General features: G+C 38.1%; 1 protein-coding gene across 2 annotated transcripts; it reads left to right on the top strand.

The window, feature by feature from the left end:
• Positions 1-633: 633 nt before the first annotated feature.
• On the top strand, positions 634-26,973 carry CCDC25 (coiled-coil domain containing 25). Of its 2 annotated transcripts, XM_058164726.1 has the most exons (8): positions 2,041-2,116; positions 5,929-5,968; positions 9,518-9,569; positions 10,638-10,713; positions 14,555-14,658; positions 20,363-20,565; positions 23,159-23,204; positions 24,010-26,973. In XM_058164726.1, exons 1-8 carry the CDS (start codon positions 2,041-2,043, stop codon positions 24,037-24,039), a joined length of 627 nt encoding a protein of 208 aa, XP_058020709.1. In that variant the 3' UTR covers positions 24,040-26,973. The 2 variants fall into 2 exon arrangements, with proteins under 2 accessions (XP_058020708.1, XP_058020709.1); XM_058164725.1 differs by lacking the exons at positions 23,159-23,204; positions 24,010-26,973 and adding an exon at positions 634-751 and having other exon boundaries at positions 2,069-2,116; positions 20,363-20,668.
• The last annotated feature ends 376 nt before the right edge of the window (positions 26,974-27,349 follow it).

The raw sequence follows: 27,349 nt of genomic DNA on the forward strand, positions 1-27,349 counted from the left end.
TGCAAGGGGTCTAACAGTGGATCTGTGATGGTTTTCAGGTAGGAAAGCACTAGCCTTTCAAAGGTTTTCATGACTACAGATGTTAAAGCAACTGGTCTGTAGTCATTCAGTTCCTTGATGGTGGGCTTCTTCGGCACTGGGATGATGGTAGAGCGTTTGAAGCAAGAAGGTTCTATTCTATTCTGTCATGAAATTTCTCCTTAATTCTAGGTTGCTTCTCTCCTTGATTAGTTTCCATCCATTGCTTTTTGTCCTACCCTCAGGTGGGGATACTACCTGTAAAGAATAGCTTTGGAGAACAGCTTGACTCCCTCTTCTTTGTGGCAGCCCGAGATATTGGAACACTGTATATACGTCCCCTTAAAAGTAAAGTAAAGAAACATTTTTCTCGTTAAGGGGTAAGATTTATATACAACTACCCAACAGAAAGTTTGATTTTTGTTTCAGTTAAGGAAGCACCGCGTCCACAGGCAACGAGGGAACATGGATGAGGCTCCCTGTACATAAGCCTATATAGGGGGAGAAACACACCGTTGGAAATTTAATCTCTCTGTTGGATTTTCGGAAAGTTCTGCTTCTAACAATTATTACCTCTATGGGAACCCTATTAACTGACGTCATTTCCGGAGAGCCGCCTCGTTGGAACCGGAAGCCGCTGGCCATTTGCGAATCTTTCCGGCTTAAATCTCCGCAGCGGGTGAGAAGGAGCTCCCGTGGTTTGTTGCCATGGTTTTTTATTTCACGTCCAACGGTAAGCGTGGCCTGGCCACAAGCTCACAACTCTTCTCAGATATAAGTGGATGCTTCTATCCGAAACCGCTTTCCCCCGGTTGATGTCACAGCTTACAACTCTGGTTATCGCCAGCCACTAATGTTTCGGGTTGGCGGATGAAGGGTTTTTGTGTAGTTATCGGCCCAACCCATCCAGTGGCCTCGTTTATCTCTGCATGATATTCTGTTATCGCTGCGCGACCCCAGCCAGGGCGGGCTAGCCGTGTTAAATAAGGAGAAGGTAACTTCCCCACCCCAGAAAGTTTAGGAGATTTTACAGAAGGGCAAATGGAAATGAAAGATGAAACCAGAAACATCTTCGCTCAGATTTCCGTGGTGGGTTCATGAAAAGTGATCTTGATTTTATTGTCAGTTAATGCTCTGCTTTCACCATAAACTTTTATTTATTCAACAATGCATTTTCAGCACCATATTTGCACAAGACATTCTATAACTCAAGTCTATTTTCATTATACAGATAGAGTTTTTCTCTGTGTAAGAAAAGGTACAATACATTTTATCACCTTCGTATATTTTTCAGAGAACTGCTGTAGTGCAAACTTCTTTGCTCATTGTCATGTCTACTAAGCTTTCAATCAGAATTTCTAAGACCCTTTTTGTAGTAGTATTAATCTTCCTCTTTGAGAAAGAGAACCTTAGTGGATTTCCTCACTGGTAGGGTTTTCATACATGTTATACAACATTTCATAAGTAAACCACGTCCGTATGTTATCATTTCTTCAACTGTTGTGTTTATATTTGTAGTCTTACCATATCCAGCATTCTCAGAGCATATATTCTCTTCTATCAGCTTTCACCAACTTTTATGGAATTCTGTCTGGCACAGTACTATAATTTCTAAAGTATTATTCCAGCATTTCCTCACTTCAAACATAATGTAATCAGTTTCATTTTTAATACCATTCATTCATTGTTTAGCACTCTTCACCTATTTCTAAAATGCTTTTCTTTACCTCTTGTAATCTTAACCATTCCTTGCTCTTTTTAACCATATTTTTCCACATTTTTAAAGAACTTTCCTTTTCTCCCTATATGTAACAATAACATATATTTCAGAACCTATCTGAAAATAATACTGGGGCAACTGATGTTTTAGAACACAGTTTAGTTATTCCTCAGCTTAGGAAGCTTGTAGTGATTCTGACATTGGGATATGAATATGCTTAATAGTTTTGATATAGATAAATCTTTTGTATCTGTTTATGTGTAGATAAACTTTGCATATCTGTGCATAGTTTCATACAAAACATGGATTTTTTTCTTTTCTATTCTTCAGTTGTTCCTTCTGTTTATACAATTTATATGGGAAAAGACAAGTATGAAAGTAAGTAAAACATTCCTTTGATTTGCATCAAAAAGATGTGATCTATTGATAATTTATGCATCATCTGTAACAGCTCTCTCTTTAGCTTCCATTTGCTTGGGAATTCACTCCCCATTCTTTTAGATAGCCACATTTTTTAGAATGGCGGGATGGTTATTAGTTTTAGGAAATCAGTACCCAAATCAATATTGATAAAATGTTGGATAAACATATAAGCAGTCCATCAGGATGATGACAAGAGTTGAGATAAATTTTACAGTTAATGTGAAGACAAATGGTTTAAAAAGTGAAAAGAAGAACCTGATTAGTTAGACTGATGGTGAAGAAGTAAAAGAAGATAAGGTTGCAGAAAAGCCAATTGAATTAGTTTGTCAACAGAAACTATTTAGAGCTGTACTTTGGTCACCAAATTCTCACACTTATTAAGATTCTTCTAAAACAAAAGTTTAGCCAGATACTTGCTTGTTTTGTTTTGGGTAAGAGCAAATATCTGGCTAATTTTTTTTCTTAGAGAGGAATCTTAAGAACTGAGAGAAATTGGGGACCAAAGTAAAGTTCTAGATACATGTAGACCTCCACTTACAATCACAATTGAGCCCAAAATTTATGTTGGTAAGTGAGACAATTGTTAAGTGAATTTTGCCACATTTTACAGCCTTTCTTACCACAGTTGTTAAGTGAATCTGGCTTCCCCATTGACTTTACTTGTCAGAAGGCCCTAAAAGGTGATCACACGAATCCTGGGACACTGGAAGTGTCATAAATGTGAGTCAGTTGCCAAGCATCTGAATTTTGATCTCATGACCATGGGGATGCTGCAATGGTCGTACGTATGAAAATTGGCCATAAGTTACTTTTTTCAGTGCTTTGAACAGTCATTAAATGAACTGTTGTAAGTCAAGGACTACCTGTAGTTACTGTTGACAAATTAATTACAGTAAATTACAACAGTATTGATTCCTGCATTTCTAAGAGTTCACTCTGAAACTCTGAACCTGCTGATTTAACAGAAATATGTAAAATGTTTTTAAGATTGACCTTTCATCATAGAACCTGGAAATAGCCAATATAACTCCAGTTTTTGCAAAGAACATGTATATGTGGAATTAAGAATTGATAGGAACCAAGAAAATGATTAATTAACATTTCTTGCAGGTATTACAATGAGTGTGTTCAATAAAAACATGAAAAAGTATAATTTCTTTTTGGGAATCATTAAAATTGAATTAAAAATAATTGTCAAAATTGCATTGCCTTTCTACCAATCTTTTTAGTATAACCATTTTTGAATCCTGTTACTTCTAATCATGAGGCTTCTAATAAGATTAAAGGATGTAGAAAAGAGGATCCAAAAATAAGCAACTCAAATACTCACCTGTGAGGAAAACTATTTTTTTTTTAATTTATACAAATGTAGCAGGACAAAATAATATGTGGATAAAATTATCCATGGTATGGAAAAGTGGAGAGGAGCTATTTTTTCCTTTACTTATAGAGGCAGGATCCTTTTGTAATATTAAAATATTGTAGAATCCCCTGGGAGAGATTAAGAACTGATAAAAGGAAGGGTTTTTTGAAGCTATGACATTTGTTACCAAGACATGCTGGGAGAGAAAATACCCTTGTGCTTATGTTTTACTTCCTAGTGACATCTACATGGCCATCTTGGTCTAGAATGGTTTGAATCAGTAGGATTATTTATTTGGTTCCTTTTGAGTCAGCGTTAACCCTGGCAACTGTTTGGACAAGTCCCTGAAGGTTTTTTTGCAAGAGTGCAGAAGAGGCTTGCAGAAGATAATGGTTTTATTATCTTCAAGTAATTAGAATCATATTCAAAGAATTGCAAAAATAAGGGGAATACAGTATTGAGAAGTTGGAAAAATCTTATAACAGGTCATTCGGAATATTTGTTGAACTATATTTATAGATTGCTGGTGAAATATAATCTGGAAAGGTAAAAGACTGCATGATTAAATGGATACAAAATTTGAATGTAGTAATAAAGATTTAATAGTAGGAACTTCAAAGGAACAACATAACATTTACTCTGAACTTTTATTTGGAATAAATTGGTATAAGATACTTTGTTGTTGGTACATCACTCCAGTTTTGCTAGAGTGGATGAATCGTTTTCAAAAAAATATTGTTGGCAGGATGCTTTATTGCCTTTTGTATTGCAGTTTTATTTCTGTATGTCACCCAGAATTATAGTGAGTAAGCAGGGTGGCCATATAAATATTCTCAACAAATAAATTAAAGAAGTTGTGAGAATATGCTTTGGCATCTGGAATAGCTTTGTATCTTAAAAGTAAATCAGAAACAGGTTTCAACTCAAACTGGAAACCATTCTTAGATTATTATATACATGGATTTGTGAAAAATGTGGGTTTATTTGTCCGTAAAAGTTACATGTAATTTTGTGAGAGAGATGTTTGAATCAGAATAGATTCTTCATAATATGGAGTAATCTTTAACACAATGTTAATTACATTTCCTGATTTATATTGTGTTAACCAAGGTTCTTGATATGGTACTTGATATAGTTGCCACATAATGAGATGGACAGGAAACAAATTTAATAATAAATTAAAATTAAATAATATCAATACCCTTTGCATTATTCAGTGACACACTCCCCCGACCCCATTCTTCCCAATTCTCAACCTTTTATCTTTAAACAGATGGAACATTTCTTTTGTTCCAGGGCAAATGTGAGTGTAGTGTACAGTCTAAATTAGATTGTGTCACTTTTGTAGACAATCAAGTAAAAAAGATAATGTAATTGATAAATTGGAGCAAGAAATAAATTCAATAGAGATTCAACTTCCAGATGCCTTCCTCATCCTCCAATGTTTTCAAGATTGCTTTTATCAAATAAATATTGTAAAATTCATTTTGAAAAGTGAAATTGCATTGTATGCCTTGCGCAGAGATCAAATACTTGCTATGTAAAATAAGCTGTACTCCCATTCATCTAAATTTGGTATTTGTAATAAGAGAAAATACTGATGTACAAATTAATATTTAATTGAGTGATACATCACTTGGGCTTCTGTAACCCTGGTGGGCAAAAATGCTATTGTTAGAATAGAATAGAATAGAATAGAATAGAATAGAATAGAATAGAATAGAATAGAATAGAATTTTTATTGGCCAAGTGTGATTGGACACACAAGGAATTTGTCTTGGTGCATATGCTCTCAGTGTACATAAAAGAAAAGATACGTTCATCAAGGTACAACATTTACAACACAACTGATGGTCAGAACTAACAATTAACAATTGATTAATTAACTAATTATTAATTAATTACTTAATTATTAATTAATTAACAATTAACAATTGATGGTTAAGAACTACTTTTCCTCATGAGTAGTAAGCTAAATAGTATGATTGCCATATGCAGTGGGTAAAGCCACAACTTAAAGTAATCATACTTTTTTCTCTCTGACACTCTGTAACATTTCTCTCTTTCTCTTTCTAAGTAGTAATTTACAAGAAACTGCCAGACAGCTATAAATACCTTATACTGATATTTATAATAACTTATGTCACTCATCTCGCCTAGATCATGATCAGATATCTGATTTCTTATATAAAACATTGTTTAAAATTAATCTGAAACTAAATAAAAATAACCCGAAGGTTGCAAATGACTTATGCTTGTTCACTAGTATTATTTTTTACTAAAGAAAAAAACATTTAAAATACGTTATCTCAAAAACAGGCATAATATATTCCTTAACTTCTTTATTTATTTATGTGAACACTTTTAGAGCTCTGATCAATCTTTGCTTTCCATTTTCTTTTAGATGAAGATCTAATAAAATATGGTTGGCTAGAAGATATTTGGTAAGTACTTAAAAGGGCCTACTTTTGTATAACGAAATCCTTTTTCATATGAAACAAATCTTTTTCCTTCCTAATAATTAGCATCCTTTCTGGACTCAGACTTGAAATATGATGTGAGATCCTATTTCTGATATTATGCCATACCCAAAAAAATAAGATTCTTTCCCTGCCTCTCAAATGTAAGTGCTCTAGCATATTAGTTGTCAATTTTCTAGTTTTCTGTATTAAAAGAGTTCATTTCCTGCCATCTTTTTCTACTTTTGGATGGTTTTATTCCCAATTTCCAGTAATAAGTTTCCAACCTCCCAGTTGCAATTTTGTAGTCTTCCCAAACAAGTTATATATTTATTTATTTATTTATTTATTTATTAAATTTGTATACCGCCCTTCTCCCGAAGGACTCAGGGCGGTTCACAGCCAAGTAAAATAGACAATACAATATAAATACAATTAAAATACAATTAAAAAACTTATTAAAATTGGCCACAATTAAAATTTGAGACTAAAACCCATTAAAAAACCCATAAACTTAAAAACTAACCCAGGCCAGCGCAGATAAATAAGTAAGTTTTAAGCTCGCGGCAAAAGGTTCGGAGGTCCGGAAGTATATTCTGTCAAAATGTTTTCCTGTTGTTTTCATGCCTGCTTAAAGGCTTGACTGCAAGAATCACTAGTAAATAAATATATTTTTGATTCAGCATCAGAATTGATGAGATTCTATATCATCTCATATGCATACAAAATTAACATGACCATGCTTAATTGTAATGCAATTTCTTTGTTTTTTTACTGTGTTGTCTGAAATAAATTGTTATAATATGTAGATTATGGTGTATAATCTAACGGTATAGTTTATCCAAAACAATCATAGCTAAGTAACCCATGACTTATTAAGTGTGTGTATGTGTAATTAATTATTATTATTATGTAATTATGGTTATATATTTTATATATAATCATTATACATTTTATATACAATATACCGTATTTTTCGGAGTATAAGACACTTTTTCCACTCCTAAAAGAGGGTGGAAATGTTGGTGCATCTTAAACACTGAATACAGCCATTTTTGGCCTCTTGAAGCTCTGCCTCGCTTGTCCCATTTTTGCGAAAAATTGACTTGTTTTTCACAAAAACAGCATATACAGAAGGTTTGGGAGGTCTGCAAAGTGCTCCTGGGGGCTGGGGAGGGCAAAAAATGCCCCTGTTTTTGTGAAAAAGGGGGTTGCAGAGGGTTTGGGAGGCCTGCAGAGTGCTCCTGGGGGCTGGGGAGGGCAATATATATATATATTTTACCTCTTTTAAATCTTGGTGCATCTTATACACCAGTGAATCCTATAGTCTGAAAAATACGGTAATTATAATAAGTATATATAAATATTCACTTCCATAGAGAGAATTAAAAATATTCAAATAGTAACAGATTTATTAAAAGTTTCACAAAAAAGCTGCCAGGCTTCATACAAGCCACTTGAAGCTCATATTGCATTTTCCCTTCATGCTCTCTTATATCCCAAGGATTAGTCTGGGTTTCTTCTTAATACAGGCATTTTTACTTAGCAACTACAATTGGGACTTCAAATTCATTAAGTGAATCACTGTGGTCGGTAAATGAGGTATCATGTGACTGCTACTTGTGATTCTACTTCCATATATAAAATATTTGCATTTTGCCTCTTCATACAGATTTATAAGATAGCAAACTATGTAGGTTGGAAATGAGACGCACTATTTAAAGCCAATTATTATTTAATACAGCAGCATTAAATCACTAACATTGCTAGTCAATAATATGACTTATTTGGAATGAATTTCAACTTATCAGCCATCACCCATCCTGTTACTGATTCCAGACATCTGTTTTTAATGAAACAGTTTCAGGATTTGACTTTAGTTTTAGTAAGTAAAATTGGTGCTTCATGACCATTCGAATTGAAAAGCATGATAAAAATGATAAATATATAGGAAGACTTTGGCACTTCTGCATATGTATTCATTTCCTGAAGTGCAGAATTCCCCACTCTTGACAAAAGCAGATGTGTGAACTCCCATAATTTTCAGCATCAACTGTGCTGGCTGAAGAATGCTGGGAGTTGGAGACCACACATCTGGAAGTTGACAATGATGGGAAACTCTACAGATCTTTTGGGCTTAACTCTTAAAGCCTGTGTTTTTCAATTACTGTGGAAAGTAGTTTGTGAATCCTAAAGGGGAGACTTGTCAGCTCGATGCTTTTGTGTTACTATACAAGTGTTGGATGAGAAGTAAATTCTCCACCTCCATAACATTAGTTTAAATAATATTTTAAGAAATGAAATAGGAAAATAACCCTTGAAATGAGTTATTTTTGTTACCTCTATTTACTTCATGTAATCGCAATTTACTGCGTATTTCTCCAAGGATGGCCAAGCTTCATAAAGCTATCACAAAGCCCTCCACATAATGTCTCTTCAGCTAGTCCTTTCCATCACTTGAGTCAAATGGATGCCCAGCAAGGTATTTGTTTTGGAGTCAGGCAGCACCCATGTACATACAAACAAACAAACAAATAAATTCAGTGTTGGGAAAAGAGAGAACCAAATGGCATCAAATCTGGACTGTATGGATAGAGTAACATAGTGAAATCCATTTTTGCAATTGTTTCTTCAAGAGGAGTGAGGCCATTTGACACGTTACAGAGAAAGTTCCTTCTTGTCCTTCTGAATTCTAATTAATTGTTTCAAAGTGACAAAGGTAGAAGAGGTGGAAAGACCTTCACGGAATTCTGTGATGGGCTTTGATAAATTTATTATTGTTCAAGTGTATAGCAAATAGTGGTGATTATTGGAGAAATAAATGCAGATAATAAAAGACATCATTTTAGGAATTGTTTTCTTATTTCATTTATTAACATATATCTAAATTAAAGTTAAGGAAGTGGAGACGTTAATTTTTATTCAAACCTTGTTAGAGCGGAATGAACTTTCCAGCTTCAGCTAAAAGAGGTAGTAAGCCTCCAAATATTGGTTGCCAAGGGCAACCATGAAGTGATAAAGAAGTGTTCCTTTCATGTTTTTTTAATGCCTTTTGGAGGCAAGATTATGATTAGAACTAAAGTGCTGGAATGTGTGTATCTTAGGTGTAATTTCCACTTTTTTCCTCCCCAAATACTTATAAATATTTTGTCTCAGCAGTCACCTGCATAGTCTCTAGAAGATAGCATCTGTTTGAGATGATTTATGAATTTGCTTTATTAATTGGTGGAGAAATAGCCACGACAAGGTTAAGCACGGGATTTTGTTTGCCAATATCCAGTGCTATTTTCATCTGAATCATTGGAGGGAATACTTGACCTTATATCAGTATTTTTCTCCAAAGATTTTGCTCTTGTAGCCCTCTGGTTTCATTTCCTTTAGATTCTCAGTCCTCATTCAAAGATTAACATGCTAAGACATAATTCTTCTCCATATTATTAAGCGACAGTCACCACGTGATAATATCTAGACGTGTTGTGTCTGTGGGGAGGATACTGAATCACAATTCCTATCAAATCTTTGCATTTTGTCTAGGTTTCATGTGGACAAGCTCTCCTCAGCACATGTCTACCTCCGGCTACATAAGGTAACAGTCCAGCTTTGCTTGTTTTGCTTAGTTACATGCATCCATGAAAAGTTGTGAGATTGTGCTTTCATAGCTGCATAACAACAGTGCACAAAATTATGTAGAGTTTTACACCAATAGCTGTGTACAAAATCTCCCTTTTCTGGTGGCAGAAATTTGCAATTTCCCAAAAACATTTCAGTGTTCAACTGATTGAACATTTGCGACAATGGTTTGATATTTGATATTTTTCATGTGTGGACCATGTCTAGAATTCTACTTTCAGTTTTGGAAGACTTCCAAAAATTTATCAAACTAAAATTTTTCTTGGATTCAGCTGAGCATAATTTTCATACTAGGCATAATAAGGTATGAGGAGAAGGAACTGAAAAAAATATACTTGTTTACATCCTTATGCCTAAAAACAAAGTCATCTAAAGGAGTCTAATCAAATAGTGCTCTGGACTCATGCAGTTTGGATAGCCAAAACTCTGGGATTTCAATCATGGAAAATACGATCAGTTTTATTCTCAAAACATCTAACCAAAATGTGATAGTGAGCTATATGGTTTTCTTGGTTTTGATTTGTATCATGCATCAGCTTAACAATTATGGCTTGTATGATATGCTTGTATGGATTATGGCAGTTAGTGAACCCAGAGTAATTGTATCTTTATCTGCAAACCACGATTTAAAAATGAATGGCTTGGTGTGACATGTGAAATCTGTCATAAACCAATTTAATTGTGTGCAAGAAAGATCAAGGTATATTTATTTATTTATTAAAAAACAATGCTATAGTAAAATTGTTTATTACAATAGCAGCAAATAGTCTTGTAGCATTATATAGAACAACACATTTTAATGATGCAGTATTTTAAATTTCCAGGCAAGTTCATAATTTTCATGAAACGAGTTCTAGCTCAGGAAAGCTTACATCATACTGTTACTCCTTTTAAGACTTTGGCATTTTTGCTGTAGCTGCCTTATGTATCTATAAATTCAGTGCAAGGGACTGTGAAACTTTTCACAGCATGTTCTCTGCATTCCCACACCTAGGATGCTCATGTCCACCTTGATTTATTTTAGGGGCAAACAGTGGATGATATTCCTAAGGAGGTTTTGATAGATTGTGCACAGCTTGTGAAGGCCAACAGCATTCAAGGTAAAATTTTGCCTATATGAGAAAGTGAGTCGAAAAAAATTACAAAGATTTTGAGTGGGGAGTCAAGGAGGAAGGCTTTTGAATGTGGGGAGTCAAGGAGGAAGGCTTTCATTAACAAAGAATGCCAAAGCTTCAGAGCCTAGAACAATATGAATCATTTGAAAATTTCAAAATATGAAAAAGATTGTCCTAGCAAAGGCACAGTGGTAATTACAGTAGTTTCAGTCAGAAAGATGTCAAATTGTAATGGAAGACAGGGTAGAGTGTAGCACTGAAATAGACAGTGTTGTAATTGTGGATTCAAGTAACTTCCAGATTTTTTCCTTAGTGTTTACAAGTTCCTTGTCCTATTTAGTTTTTATTAAAATAATTTTTTAAAAAAAGGAATGCGGCAAGGTAAAACTCAACCATCATACTGCATTTACATGCAAGAATGTTGCTGGCTCCTCAGAGTTCCTCCAGAGATGGTAAAGAATATCATAGGAGACCATTTTCATTGTGATAAATTTATGTTTTGTGATCAGTCATGTCTCCCATGACAGTCATTTCTGTGAACATCTATGCCTACCTTAAGTGTCTCCACTACATGCTCTTTAAATTCCAGGTGTATCCTATCCCCAACAGATTGCTTTGATCTAACATCTGTCCATCTGATTTATCAGTGTGTTGAACTGAGAAAACCACTGTTGTAGATGGATCAATATTCCGGTTAATATTCAAGTAGTTGCCTCTGTAAGCCATCTTCTTCTCCTACTTCAGATCGCATCAGGTGCCCATGGGGATCCTCCGTCCCTCCCTTTCTTCCTTCCTTTTCCTGAATCCCAGTGACTCTTTGCATGTATTTATGGGATTTTTGTCAGTATGAAGACTTCCTTTTCCCAACTTAACTTCTAAATCTTTTGTGGACATTGCTGGGGGCGAGGGAGAAAAGAACAAAATTCCGCAAGTAAAATACCATATGTTCCAAATTTCTTAGTGTCTGTGGTCTTTGGCCAGAATTGTCCCAGAATTTTCCAAATTTATTGTATTATGGTCTTTTGAAGGAATGTTTGATTGTTTCCTTGTCCTGTTAGCTTTTGATGGTTCCTGCCATAGGGAAACACTAGATAATTAAGATACTGTTGGTAACTATTGATACCTCAGGGAACTTTAGTAAAGAAAGGTCTTTCCCTTACTCCCTCTTTTTTAACCAGCATAAAGATCACATAAATCTACTCAGTTTTTCCTCTAATTCTCCTTAGAGCAGTTTTCTCCAATCGTATGCTCTACTGATGTGTTGGACTGTTAAGTCCACAGTTCTTCAGTTGACATAGTTCGATACGTAAGACAGCTCTACTTGGGGGACACAGTTCACAAAACCCAAACTACATTCCAGGAGCTCCCCCCCCCCTTGACTTTTCTGGCAATCCAAATTAGTGGGTTTGGCTTTCTTCCTTTAGTGAGAGTAAAGTCAAAATGCCATTAATATAGTCAGACACAAGGATCCTTTTAGGGGAGCCAAATTCTATGATTTCAGTTAATCGCCTAATGACTAGCTATCCAATATATTTTTAAAAATAAAATGTAATAATGGAATGAGTATTATGCACCAGCTGCATGGGAGTCTTATTCTTCCAGTTGGCTGGTTAGTTCCAGGAGTGTTCTTTTATGTTCCCTTTCTCCCACCTAAGCCAGAAGTTCTTGGATTTCTGGAAAGCTTCTACTTTTCTGGTTTGCTCAGAATTCCAGATCTAGAATTTTACAGCTGCTGGGTTTGCCTGCTGGCCCTCTAGGAGTTGAAAGTTGAGGTTTGTTCTGTTTTATATCAAGGGGGATACTGCATGAAACCTATAACAAATTGAGCCAAATGCTTAGATGATTTCCTTTAGCATAGGCCACTGGGCATTTCTTAGAGATGCTTTTTAGTCTTGAAAACTCCTTTCAGCTCTGTGCCTTAGATTGTGCAAACTTTTCTTGAGGAAATATTAGGGCACCATGGGCATAAGATTAAAAAGAAGCCTCAGTTCTATCTCATAAATTTTAAATTCTTTTATCCTGCTGTATCTGCATTTATTTCATTGACTTGAATCACATCTCAATAATTGGAGAGGGCAGGGGTGTCTAGGCCAGGGGTGTCAAACTCAAAGCCCTGGGGCCAGATATGGCCTGTGAGGCCTCCCTGGAAATAGCAAAGGACCGGCCCACGGTACCTCTTCCAGCAAACATGGAGCTCGGGAGAGCTATGTGTGGCCCCCCTGAGCTCCATTTTTACTGGCAGATGGTTGCAGGAGGCCGTCAGAGCCGAAAATGGAGCTTGGGAGCCTGTTTTCTCTGTCAGAGCGCTTGGCCCACCACAGGAGCCCCCCAACATGAGTGATGTCATGTTGGCCATGCCCCCCCGACCATGTTCCCCCACCCCCGAGGTCAAACACAACCTGATGCAGTTCTCAATGAAATCAAGTTTGACACCTCTGCTCTAGGCAGATACAAAATGGGTTACAGAGTAAGTGTTTAGAAAGGCCCAATACAATATTAGGGAATCAAACACAGGACTGAAATTTCAGAGTCCCAGTTTCAAATCATCATTCAAAAATTTCATGGGCTGAATCATAATTCAGGTCTTTGGGGGCTAAGCACAAATTTATTGTTGAGCTTTTGGGAGGAAATATGGATAAAACTAAAATTATAAAGTAATAAAGAATATGGAGCCTTGTTAATCCAATTCCTGTCATAGTAAAACAGCCTAAAGTCCCCAAAGAGCTTGCATGCAGCCTCCAAGATGGCTCCAAAATTGCCATCAAATTGTATAGTGATTTTTAATAGGATAGAACAGTGTTCCCAACCTATGGTATGTGGACCCCTGGGGAGGCTGCGATGTCACAGGGAATCTGCGAATATTAGATACAGTCTAGTGCTTTAAATGTTGAGGTAAGTCTTGGTGGTTTGTGGCCATGCTCCATGGCTACAAAAAGTATTTAAAAGGGCTCGGTGGTGAAGAAAAGATTGAGAACCACGGGGATAGAAGAAAAATGTTCAATAATTTAAATTAAACCTAGTCTTTGTCCTGCTGTCATTTTTAAAATGCAGCCTTTGATATGCTACTCAAAGTCTAAGTATGTCCTCAAAAAATGGATATGTGTGGAACAAAAAATGTTGCAATATTTGGAGTTCTTTTCAATTTGTGTCACTTTTGACTAAATAAACTCCATGCTTCAAAGCTAGAGTGTCAGCTTTGGAAGCCATACTAGGCTGAAGGCTTCCACGCTGCCACTTTCCCACACATGGGAAAGTGGCAGCGCGGAAGCCTCCGGCCTAGTATGGCTTCCAAAGCTGACAGGAGTAACAGAAAAATGTGTACGGCTACATGTGGAGGATTATAACTGTTGAATTATGACTTATATTTAGATGCTCCTTTCGTGCTTGACTATATCATGGGAAGCAGATGGTTTGTTCAGTTGTTGTCTTTAAAAACTTCATCCCAAGAAACTTGGAACTTCTCTTTAATTCTTGGTGTTGCTTCCCTGTTCCTGCAGGAATTAAACAGATGAAAGATTGAGAGTCTCTAACTAGTACCTTTTTGGGAACAACTGGAGCTAGTAGTTGCTCTGAGCCTCAATTTTTAGCAGATGTGATATAGCACAATTGGGTAGTATTGTGGGAGCTGATGAGATCTTCCACTCTTTCTGCCTCTTTTACCTAATTGGAAACACAAAAGATATTTCAAGTTTCTTGGGAAATAGCTTAGCTGTAGATATTGTATTCTTACTATGTAAATGTTTTTGATCCTAATTAAGGCATTGAGAAAGATGCCCAGAAATGGGCATAATTACTCTTTTTCTGTATAATTACTCTCTTTTTTTAGGCTGCAAAATGAATAATGTCAATATAGTATACACCCCTTGGGCCAACCTAAAGAAAACGGCAGACATGGATGTGGGCCAGATTGGTTTTCATAGACAAAAGGACGTAAGTATCATATTTCTCCCTGACCTCTACAAAGGTTTCAAGCTACTTTCGTCCATCAGACAAAGAAGCTAATGGAAGACTTTGATAATCGCCTGTAAAATGCAGAAGCATGTTTGGCTTCTTCTCTCACCACTAAAGTTAAAGCTGGTATAGTCCATGAAAAGCCTGAGGCTGCATTGGAGATCTGATATTGATTGGAACCTTTGCAAGTTGCAGTGCAGAGGAGTCAACAGCATTGCCCTGCTGTTAACATCGTATTTTTTGGAGTATAAGATGCACCTTTTTCCCCCCCTAAAAGGGGGTGAAAATTTGGGTGCGTCTTATACACCAAATGTAGCCCCGCCCACCCACTGCCCTCCACCCTTTGGCCTCTGCCTCCCAGCAATTTACCTCCTTGCAGCAAGCAGCAAGAAGAAACAGCCCGTTTCAGCTTCAGCATAGCCTAATTAGTACAGGTGATTATCTGTTGGATCAGCCTCCCAACTCTCAGCTGTTTCAGGCTGCAGGGATTGCCATTACCTATTGCTGTGTGGGCCTCTGCTGCTTGCTGCAAGAAGGTAAATTGCTGGGAGCAGATTCTTTTTTCTTGTGGTAATCAAGCTATGCTGAAAACGAAAATGAAAGTAAAGCGGGCTATTTGCTGTTTGCTGCAATGAGGCAAAATTGCTGCGAGGCAGATTTCTTTTTCTTGTTTTCCTCACCAAAAAAAGATAGGTGTGTCTTATAGACCGGAGTCTGAAAAATACAGTATTCAATTCCCTAATGTGATGTTCAGTTAAACTCCCAATGAATAAACATTGTGTGAGAAATATTGCCAATGTTTAAGCTATTATGCCTTTTGTAGCAACTGGTTATACATAGCTTCCCTTTATTTTTAATAACTTGATTGCAAGATGATTGTGTTGAGTTCTAATATTGTAGTGCTATCCCATCTGCAGTTCCTGTGTTTAGAATAAATTGTGCAGATAAAATTAAAAAATACCACAGTTCACAAAATTTGACTCTTCCAGTTGCAAAAGCTAAACGTAGAAAGAATTGATCTTGGTAAAAAAATGAAAAGAAAGGACGAAGCATATCATGCATGGTCTTGGGGTGGGCAGACTAGACAGCCATGTGAAGGGTACCAACAAAAGTTGGCCAATGAAGCTCCATCCCAATCATCTTTGGCTAGTATAGCTATATTTGCTGTTATTATCTCTAGTTTCAGAAGGTTATCCAAAACTTCTGGAAACAGTGCTCTTAATAGATTGTTACGATCATCTTTGTATTCCTGGGACAGGAGAAGTGTTTTGGTGGAAAAACATGATTTGCACATACAAGGTCTTCCATCAGCTTCTGCTTTCCGAGATTTTTTTATAAAAACCTATAGAATTAGGCCTGGGAAAGGCTTCTGTTAATCCCCAGCATGACTTAAGGACCAGTGAAATGGTTTGATTTAAATTGGTATTTTCACTGTTTTTCTTTGCCTTTAGAGGCTTAGAAATACATTTTTGAGAGAGAATGGAAAATAAAAGCATGAAAGAAATTTGGAGGAAATATCTCCAGCAATAGAAAAAAATTAGAAGTATCTAATGAAATCTTTCAAATTGGAAGACTTCTGCCTTTATGTTTGCTGTTTCTCCTTCAGCTGAGATATTCAAGCTCTTTTTAAACAAATCTTTAAAATGTACATGATCTATCATCTTTTGAAGCTTTTATTTCTACATAGTTATTTCTCTTGGAAGAAATCCAGTCGCTGAATTATTCTTAGCCAACCTTTGGGACAATCATGACCTGGTTGACTGAGATTCTCCATAGACTCTTAGCCAATTAATTTTAGGAAAGCTAAGGGCATTGCTGAAGGACTTGGTTTTACCACTGAGTTTTTTAAAAAGGCAGAAGAATCTGAAAAAAAATCAATGAAAAAAATCCATTGAGAGCCAGCCATTACAGAACGTAATACAGAAGTACAATGTTTATTATTTTCTTGAGGATAAATATGGAGTTAAAGTATTTGTCAATTGCATAAATATGTAAAATTTGGCTGAAACCACACAGAAATTCTGGGGCTTCTTCCCACCTCTTCTGGAACTATCAGCAATTATAGAAGTAGAAGTTACAAAGTTTATGAAGCTTCAGTGTAGCATCTATCCACAGGACCTAACATCTACATGTGACTTCAATCCAGGGTCATTTAGACCCCAAGTGAAGGGGTCCATGGGGTTAAGGACAGCAAGTATCCTTTTTTCCAAATGGGAACATACATGCTGGCTATTTGGCATGTTGGCTACTTTGAAGACTTCCTACATTATTTTCAGCAAGTGATCTAATATCCTGAGCCTGGAAAAATAAGTCCTTTCCAGTGACATCAGAGGGCTATGAATGAAAGATGGGAGGCCCCTGCATTTTTCAAAATGTATTTTTAACCAAATGAAAGCAGAAAGTTACTGCCTTAATGTTTTTATTTGGTGAACTAGGTGAACCTCAGGATAGTGTCCCGCTGTTCTAAAAGAACATCTGTCACTAATATTTAGAAGTGAATCCAGGATAATCAGAATATTCTGGTCAATACGAGCATGGCTTCTCTCCCTTTATTAAGGCCTCACAGTAGAACAGCCTTCAGAAATTTTCCTTCTGCACTGACTTTATGGGGTTTGAGTATGTAGTGGTATTTGGAAGGAATTGTGGTTTCCTACCTGCCTGTACTTCTGTAACTAATAGTGCAACCAAGGGAGCTCATAAGTTTCAGAACTTTCTCTTCTTTAACTGGATTTCTTAAATTAGCAATTGCTCTCCAGTATTCCAAACAGGTGGTTCCACTTACCTTTGCTACCGGTTTGCAATGGGAGCGCGCACATGCACAGATCATCTGTGATGACGTCTGGGTGGGTGGGCGGAGCCTCCCGCTGCCATTACTACTCGCTCGCAAGATCCAGACCGAACTGGTAGCAACCCACTAATTGTTCCAAAGGCAGCAACAAATCTTACGGATGCTATTTTCAGAGGGTTTCTTACATGGCTTTGGTCGCGTTGGTGGATGATCTCTGAGGGCCAGGGATAGGGGTTGTTCCTCTGCCCTGGTCCTATTAGACCTCTCAGCGGCTTTTGATACCATCGACCATGGTATCCTGCTGCGCCGGTTGGAGGGGTTGGGAGTGGAGGCACCGTTTATCGGTGGTTCTCCTCCTATCTCTCCGATCGGTCGCAGACGGTGTTGACAGGGGCAGAGGTCGGCCCGAGGCGCCTCACTTGTGGGGTGCCGCGGGGTCGATTCTCTCGCCTTCTGTTCAACATCTATATGAAGCCGCTGGGTGAGATCATCAGTGGCTTTGGTGTGAGGTACCAGCTGTACGCTGGATGACACCCAGCTGTACTTTTCCACACCGGGCCAGCCCAACGAAGCTATCAAGTGCTGTCCCGGTGTCTGGAAGCCGTCACGGGTCTGGATGGGGAGAAACAGGCTCAAGCTCAATCCTCCAAGACAGAGTGGCTGTGGATGCCGGCATCCCGGTACAGTCAGCTGAGTCCACGGCTGACTGTCGGAGGCGCAGTCATTGGCCCGATGGAGAGGGTGCGCAACTTGGGCGCCCTCCTGGATGAACGGCTGTCTTTTGAAGATCATTTGACGGCCGCCTCCAGGAGAGCTTTTACCAGGTTCGCCTGGTGCGCCAGTTGCGCCTTTCTAGACCGGGATGCCTATGCACGGTCACTCACGCCCTGTGACGTCTCGCCTGGATTACTGCAATGCTCTCTACATGGGGCTCCCTTGAAGGGCATCCGAGACTGCAGTTAGTTCAGAATGCGGCTGCTGGTGATAGAGGAGCCCCCGTGGCTCCCGCGTGACACCTATCCTGCGCAGACTGCACTGGCTACCTTTGGCAGGCAGCTCTTTCATTTGTCTGAAGATTTCAGCTCCATTCCTGCAGTCCCACAAGGACTTCTCTTCCATGCCAGAGGAGCTGAAATCCTTTGGCAGGCAGCTCTTTCATTTGTCTGAAGATTTCAGCTCCATTCCTGCAGTCCCACAAGGACTTCTCTTCCATGCCAGAGGAGCTGAAATCCTTTGGCAGGCAGCTCTTTCATTTGTCTGAAGATTTCAGCTCCATTCCTGCAGTCCCACAAGGACTTCTCTTCCATGCCAGAGGAGCTGAAATCCTTTGGCAGGCAGCTCTTTCATTTGTCTGAAGATTTCAGCTCCATTCCTGCAGTCCCACAAGGACTTCTCTTCCATGCCAGAGGAGCTGAAATCCTTTGGCAGGCAGCTCTTTCATTTGTCTGAAGATTTCAGCTCCATTCCTGCAGTCCCACAAGGACTTCTCTTCCATGCCAGAGGAGCTGAAATCCTTTGGCAGGCAGCTCTTTCATTTGTCTGAAGATTTCAGCTCCATTCCTGCAGTCCCACAAGGACTTCTCTTCCATGCCAGAGGAGCTGAAATCCTTTGGCAGGCAGCTCTTTCATTTGTCTGAAGATTTCAGCTCCATTCCTGCAGTCCCACAAGGACTTCTCTTCCATGCCAGAGGAGCTGAAATCCTTTGGCAGGCAGCTCTTTCATTTGTCTGAAGATTTCAGCTCCATTCCTGCAGTCCCACAAGGACTTCTCTTCCATGCCAGAGGAGCTGAAATCCTTTGGCAGGCAGCTCTTTCATTTGTCTGAAGATTTCAGCTCCATTCCTGCAGTCCCACAAGGACTTCTCTTCCATGCCAGAGGAGCTGAAATCCTTTGGCAGGCAGCTCTTTCATTTGTCTGAAGATTTCAGCTCCATTCCTGCAGTCCCACAAGGACTTCTCTTCCATGCCAGAGGAGCTGAAATCCTTTGGCAGGCAGCTCTTTCATTTGTCTGAAGATTTCAGCTCCATTCCTGCAGTCCCACAAGGACTTCTCTTCCATGCCAGAGGAGCTGAAATCCTTTGGCAGGCAGCTCTTTCATTTGTCTGAAGATTTCAGCTCCATTCCTGCAGTCCCACAAGGACTTCTCTTCCATGCCAGAGGAGCTGAAATCCTTTGGCAGGCAGCTCTTTCATTTGTCTGAAGATTTCAGCTCCATTCCTGCAGTCCCACAAGGACTTCTCTTCCATGCCAGAGGAGCTGAAATCCTTTGGCAGGCAGCTCTTTCATTTGTCTGAAGATTTCAGCTCCATTCCTGCAGTCCCACAAGGACTTCTCTTCCATGCCAGAGGAGCTGAAATCCTTTGGCAGGCAGCTCTTTCATTTGTCTGAAGATTTCAGCTCCATTCCTGCAGTCCCACAAGGACTTCTCTTCCATGCCAGAGGAGCTGAAATCCTTTGGCAGGCAGCTCTTTCATTTGTCTGAAGATTTCAGCTCCATTCCTGCAGTCCCACAAGGACTTCTCTTCCATGCCAGAGGAGCTGAAATCCTTTGGCAGGCAGCTCTTTCATTCTGCTTAAGGACCCAGGAGATCCAGTGGTGGGTTGCTCCCGGTTCGTTCCGGTTCTGGAGAGCCGGTAGTAAAAATTGTTGGTGTTTGGGGAACCGGTAGTAAAATTGTTGGTGTTTGGGGAACCGGTAGTAATGGCTGGCTGGCCACGCCCACCAAATAAACCATGCCCACAGAACCGGTAATAAAAAGAATTGGAACCCACCCCTGTTTTGCAGTATGGATAGAAAACATTTCAGTGTTGTTTCAGGAATAGAAATCTGAGTGTTATTCAAAGTTAATTCAACTACATTTTTTATAAGAATCACAGTTCTTTCCTGTTCCAAGGTGAAGATAGTGACAGTGGAGAAGAAGATAAATGAAATTTTGAACCGATTGGAAAAGACCAAAGTGGAACGATTCCCAGACCTGGCTGCAGAGAAAGAAGCTCGTGATAGGGAGGAGAGGAATGAGAAGAAGGCCCAGATCCAAGAGATAAAACGGAAGGAGAAGGAAGAAATGAAAAAGAAAAAGGAACTGGAAGAGCTTAGGTGAGTGAGGAAATGGGTTCCTTTCTTGCTATCCCTAGAATGGGCAGCTATGGAAGGTCTGATTGAACTGATAAGCACAGACAGTATCCCTAAGTTTGGATATTCAGCAGATCATGGAAGAGTTTTGTTTTAACAACCTCTTCGGCCAAAGAGGTTGTTAAAACAAAAGGTTTTAAAAGGCTACTCTGGCAATCCCAGCTGAGTTAAGAGGTTCTGAGCTGCTATTAGGCAACTTCAGCTGGGATCGTCAGAGGAGCATTTAAAAAAAAATTTTTCCTCTGGCCCACCCAATCCCCCCTCCTCACTTACTTAATTACTGCTCCTTTCGGGCTCGCTTTCCTTCGGTTTCTGCAATCAGTTGCATCAGCTAGCAACTGAATCTGCCTGCCTGCAATCCATCTCCTCAGTTCCTTTGCTGGCTGAGGAACTCTGGGAGTTGAAGTCCACAAACCTTAAACTTACTAAGGTTGGAGACCCCTGATCTAAAAAATATAAATAAAATAAAATAAATCAAAACAGTATCTCTTAAATGTATATTTTTGTAGTACCTGTAAAAGTATTGGCTGTCCAAGTACATGGCTATTTGAGGTGCTTCTTCATCAGTGTTGTTTCAGGGAATAGAAATCTGAGTGTTATTCAAAGTTAATTCAACTACATTTTTTATAAGAATCACAGTTCTTTCCTGTTCCAAGGTGAAGATAGTGACAGTGGAGAAGAAGATAAATGAAATTTTGAACCGATTGGAAAAGACCAAAGTGGAACGATTCCCAGACCTGGCTGCAGAGAAAGAAGCTCGTGATAGGGAGGAGAGGAATGAGAAGAAGGCCCAGATCCAAGAGATAAAACGGAAGGAGAAGGAAGAAATGAAAAAGAAAAAGGAACTGGAAGAGCTTAGGTGAGTGAGGAAATGGGTTCCTTTCTTGCTATCCCTAGAATGGGCAGCTATGGAAGGTCTGATTGAACTGATAAGCACAGACAGTATCCCTAAGTTTGGATATTCAGCAGATCATGGAAGAGTTTTGTTTTAAATTCTGAAAAGAGGTGATTTGGCTTCTTCAACATCTTGCTTGATTTCTCTCCTGTGCCCCTAACATTCCAAATAACTTTAAATAGAACTTTCAATTAATGGTAGTGTAATGCCAAGATTTCAGCTTCATCCTAAGGATGATACAAGTTAAAAGTTTGTGCTGTACAATCAACAGAATTTTCACACACAACCTTGTTACAAATGTAAGTTTTAACGTAAGAAATGAAATAATTAATTTCCTAGGGTGGAATGGATTGCAGCCTGTTCTAGCCATATAGTCCACTAATCAAAATATTTGTTGCTCCTTCCTCCCTTTCTCTTCTTGGTATTCCTTGCAGGCAACCAGGGTGGCCAGTTTTTGTAACTGTAAAGTATGTAGAATGGTACTGGTTCAATTTGATATTTTCAACTATATTCTGCTATTTCGGAATAGTTGTCTCAAAATGTATTCTATCTGAAAAATTGTCAGTCCTTCAAGAAAGGCCAGGACTGGTCAGGAAACACACATCATACAAATAATTCTAACTCTTGTTTATTTTTATATTGTATAATGACAGCATCCTGGAAGCCTAACAGAGTTTCTCTTTCCCTCTTTTATGCCCAAGAGGGAAATCCTGAAGATTTCAGCTCCATTCCTGCAGTCCCACAAGGACTTCTCTTCCATGCCAGAGGGGAGCTGAAATCCTTTGGCAGGCAGCTCTTTCATTTTGTCTGAAGATTTCAGCTCCATTCCTGCAGCCCCACAAAGGACTTCCCTTCCATGCCAGAGGGGAGCTGAAATCCTTTGGCAGGCAGCTCTTTCATTTTGTCTGCTTAATGATCCAGGAGATCCAGTGATGGGTTGCTACCAGTTTGCCTCAGATCGGGCGAACCAGTAGCAGCGGCGGGAGGCTCCGTCCACCTGCCCGGATGCTTCTGCGCATGCGCGCACGCTCTCATGAACAAACCGATAACAACTGGATTGCCACCCACTACTGGGGAGATCACTTAACAAATGTAACCAGGAGTGTTGAGATTGTGGTTGTTGAGCAATGCAGTTATGTGGGGATTTCACTTAACAACTTCTTCGCTCAATAACTGAGATTCTGGTGCCAATTATGGTCATCAAGCAAGGACTACCTGTAGTTTGTTTTCTATAATGCAGCTTTAGAGTTTACAGGAACTTTTTTAGGTTGTTTTGTTTGAGAGATTTTGAAGTTAAATTCATATTTGTGTGTGGTTCAATCAAGAGACACTGCCAGTGTCAGTTTCTAATTGGTCATATTACAAGTAAAGTTTTAAAGTTCAGTAAATTAGCATGCTAGCATCTTACTCCCCATTGTACAAGTCTTATGTTTACCATTCAAACCAAACCATTTTTGGATTTGTGGAAACTGAAATTTGAATTCTAGTCATGAATTCTAATTGTCACAATTTTATTCTACACTTAGACTTTTAGCTTATAATTTATAATTTTTTTCTGTTATTGTCACTCATGCTGTGTCTTTTTACCTCAATGGCAAAATTCCCATGTATATTAATTATTTAACCTTAAAAAATTAAAACATATTTGTTCTCTTTTTACAGGAGTTACTCTTCCTTAATGAAAGCAGAGAATATGACTTCTAATCAGGTGTGTGTTCTGATATTTTTGTGATGAGACAATAGATATTATGATAGTCCTCTTTGAGTCCACCTTTCATGTTAGGACTTAGCAAGTAATATGTATAGTAAATGACAGAGAATGAAATGCTAAATGCTAATTGAGTCTTAATTCCCCCTGATACTAGGCTACTTTAGTAGAAAAATCTGTAGTCTTGAGATCTTTACTTTCTTTATGGTAAATGCAGTCCATCATTCTCTTCCCATAGTTAAGTCTTGACTAAGTCATGCATAGCCATTATGTCTAATAGTAATTGATAGCATTACACTCCATATAATTAGTCTTTTGTAAACAAATGTCAGTTTACCAATGTACTTGATAAAAAAATGTATTATCTTTTATTTGTCTTGAATTTCCTCTAATTAGCTACCTTGGGCCATCTCCAAATTCCCTTATTATAAGTGAAGGAAAGAAACTTTTTTCTATCCACTTTTCCAGATCATTTATAATTTTATGCAGCTTTGTCATGTTATTGTCTTCTTGTCTGCACTAAAACGTTTCAGATATTACAGCCTTTCCATTCAAAGAATGCCTCCCATAAATTGACATTTGGGAGGCCATTTCTGCATGTGATGTGTGCTATGAGATGAAAACGTTTGCAAATCTCTGCTTTGGGATCATAGGAATGGAAGAATGTAATTTCAATATATCTTTCTCTGAGGAAGTTACAACAGTTAACTGGAAGAAAAAGAGAAAATCTATGGTGCTGAGTGACCTAAAATATTAAAGTCATAAAATATCCCTTCTGACACATTTTTTGTCTTTCCTTTCACAGGATGGCAATGACTCTGATGACTTCATGTAAATCTAGGCACCCTCCTTGTGGAAGATGAAGATGAATTTTGACATCTTAGCCTTTTGCTCTGGATGCCAAAAAATAAGCAAATGAAATTGGGAGCCTCTTTACTTGTTTTATTGTGAGCAGCAAGTATCTGTTCGTTTTCCTGGGCAGATCATTCCAGTTAAAGTTCTGAAACCATCAGTTGTGACTCCAGAGCTATTGGGATGTCTTACTTCCTGGAGAAGCTGGATTTTGGGGTGTCTATATTTCCAGGATAGGTTGAGGAGAAGGCTACACTCAAGAGGCTTTGAGCCAGAAAATCAGTTTCTGCCTTAAATTTTCCTGGGGAGATATTCAAAAGATAATGTTTTGCCATTATCATTTGAATATGCGTCATTGAGCTCAGAAATATTTTTATCTCACAGTGTTGGAGTTTGATTTTTTTTTTTAAGTTTTAGTTTCCTTGGTTGCTTGGGTACCTGGTTGCACCAATTACAATTCGATACCTCTCATCCCTTAGAAATCTGAATTCAGAACAGCTGTCTTTCTATGCTTATTATACTTGGCTAGAATCCAACACATCTTTCACCCAACAATCAGTATTGCTTTGTATTTGTAGCACGCTGCAAAACCTGGTGCCGTCTTTCAAGGAGAGAAGCACTGTTGGGCTGCTTTTGTTACGTTTGGGTTCCTTGTGATCCTGATGCAGAACTTTATGTGGCCTTTTTTTTTTTTTTTTGCCTGCCCAGAGTTTGCATTGGTAGATAGTAGAGGAGCCAGGAAAGCTGTCACTGTTGATTCTCTATTCAAGAAGGCATTCAGAAGACCTACTTCTTAGGTTCTGTTCTGACCAGCAGCATATAATATTTCTTTGCGGTGAACGTCAACCGTTTTTCCCCCGTAAAAAGCGAAAACTAAAAAAACAAAAGGTGGTAAGCTGCTTTCTCAATGTAGCATCTTAGTTTGACATTACCCACATATATCTTGCTTGGGGATTTTGTTTGTTTTCTGTTTTATTTTGGCATCTTCTGAAATGTACAGCTATTGCATATGAAGTCAGGATCTCTAAATATGAAAACTGTTTGCTTAGCCTCAATAGGGAAAAATATAAGGTGAGCTTCTTTAACTAAAGAAGTGCCTCAGTATAAAAAAAATTATGAGGGAAAATGGCATTAGCTACAATCTCTATAGAGTCCACCGTCCCTAAACTAGAATGTTTCTGACAGGATGTTGGAGAAAAAAAATAGGTTTGTTGAGTTACCATCTTTTACTGTATTTGCTTGTTTTCTGCTGTGTTATTACTGAACATGCAGAAAAAGTTAAAGGCTGGCCTTCACTTCTCAAAGGCTCAAATTTCCGCTGCTGCCCCTGATGTAATTTTTTTAAAGTTCTTAAATAATCCTAGAAAATGCCTTCAAAGTAATTCAAGGTTCAGCATTAAAATTCTGACACTTTAGAAGTTACAGATGCTCACTAGGAACACCCCCCTCCCCCAAAAAAAACTACACTGAAATTTGGATCTGTATGCTTGTATAGGGTTCCATGTCTTCCTGAAATCTGCTACAATGGTTTCTCCAACTCTCTTTGAAACAGAATTTTTGAGCATGTAAGAAGAGAAATCTAGTTATGCAGCATTGGACTTTGGACCTTTCTTCCAAGATGTATTGGGTCTGCAGATGAGGTTTCAGCATCTCGTTAAAGAAGGATACACACTATGTGTTTACACTAAAAAAAATCCACAGAAGATAAGTTAATTTATGAGAAGGGTAATACTGCATACACTAAATGTAATACTTTTATTGGCAACTTTGTCTTACTACAAATTACTCAGAACAAAGAGTATTTTTTCCACAAAGAAACAAAAACTTGTATCTAATTATTGATTTCATAGAATGTAACTGATCTTCAGCAGTTTGAAATTGCTGAATATTACATTTTCAGTAATAACTTGGCAGACTTCCATTGCAAATATAGTTTGTTTCCTTCTGAGACTTTACACAAAATTTGGCTCAACATTGCTGTTCTCATTCTCTTATAAAATCATTCATTTTTAAAGAGTTGCAAATAGCATAATCTCACTGATTAATATTAGCCCAGATAGTTGACAAATGTTTATACACACACACACACACACACACACACACACACACACACACACACACACACAAATATAAATATAAAAGCCAAGCTAAATAGTTGGCTATAATTCCTACACAGCATCATGATCCCGTTCATTGTTTTGTCTCAGATGGTCTGGCTGTTTAATATTATTTTTGGAAGGTGAGACCTAGGGTAAAGACTCCAGGAAGTTCAGTATTTTTAAAAGGTGACTTCTTTAGGCTTCTAACCATTTGGGTTTTGTAAGAGTGATAATCTTTTACTGTATTCATTGTACACTGTGACATGCTTGTAAAATGACTACTTTGATTCTGGAGACTAGCATAATCAGGATTTCAGTGCAATCTGGGACCTTTTGCTTTGGAACAAGGGTTTCCTTCCTTTGTTCTCATTGTCTTTGGAAAAGTGAGAGGATCTGCAAAGTGGGGGAAATGACTCCAAATAATTTCTAAACATTCAGTATAAATCTTCCATTTTTATTAAAGATTACTTTAAACTTCAGGAAATAACAACTTTTCTGCAACAAAGAATTATAAAGAGGTGACTCAAAGGATTCTTCTGAATAATAGGACATCTTTAACCAATTAGAGGACATTGTATTTTTTTGTTTTTAATGTACTATGTTGTTGGTTTTGGGTTATATCCTGCAACTAAATTGTTGAGCTGTTGTTACTCTTACATAAATGTTCGTTGCTGTTATTTTCTCACTGAAAGTCATCCAGACAGTTTCCCAAGTTCAGTGATTTTGTTCTTCTGAAGGATTCAACCATCTGTATATACCTATCTTCCATCTTCACCTGAATCTTGTTCTAACTGACACATAAACTATTTAAACCTATGACTGTCTATGGTTTTTTTTTTAAATTTTAGATAATTTGGATTCCTCTTACATTTCTGAGGCACATGGACAAATTATGACCTGCAATGTTTCTCTGCATGTATTGGCAGAATTATGGCATGTATTATTCCCCTTAAATAATGCTTTCCCTGTTTTCCCCTTTCCCCATCTTGTAAGTCATAAGACATGGGCTTGAACGTTGTAAATTCTATTTAAGCAACCACACATGTAGGACTGCAGAGAGAGAGGGGAAATCAGAGGTTGATTGCTAACCTGGCAAATTTCAAGTGACCCATCTGTTCAGTTGCATAACTTTCTTGCTTTCACTAAAAAAAATCCACAGAAGATAAGTTAATTTATGAGAAGGGTAATACTGCA

This window comes from Ahaetulla prasina, chromosome 1 (assembly GCF_028640845.1).
Source record: "Ahaetulla prasina isolate Xishuangbanna chromosome 1, ASM2864084v1, whole genome shotgun sequence".
Classification (NCBI taxonomy): Eukaryota; Metazoa; Chordata; class Lepidosauria; order Squamata; family Colubridae; genus Ahaetulla; species Ahaetulla prasina.

Coding starts and splice junctions, on each gene's coding strand:
- CCDC25 (XM_058164726.1), top strand. CDS start 2,041: ATGGATTTTTTTCTTTTCTATTCTTCAGTTGTTCCTTCTGTTTATACA. Junction 2,117..5,928: donor GGGAAAAGACAAGTATGAAA/GTAAGTAAAACA, acceptor ATTTTCTTTTAG/ATGAAGATCTAATAAAATAT. Junction 5,969..9,517: donor GGTTGGCTAGAAGATATTTG/GTAAGTACTTAA, acceptor CATTTTGTCTAG/GTTTCATGTGGACAAGCTCT.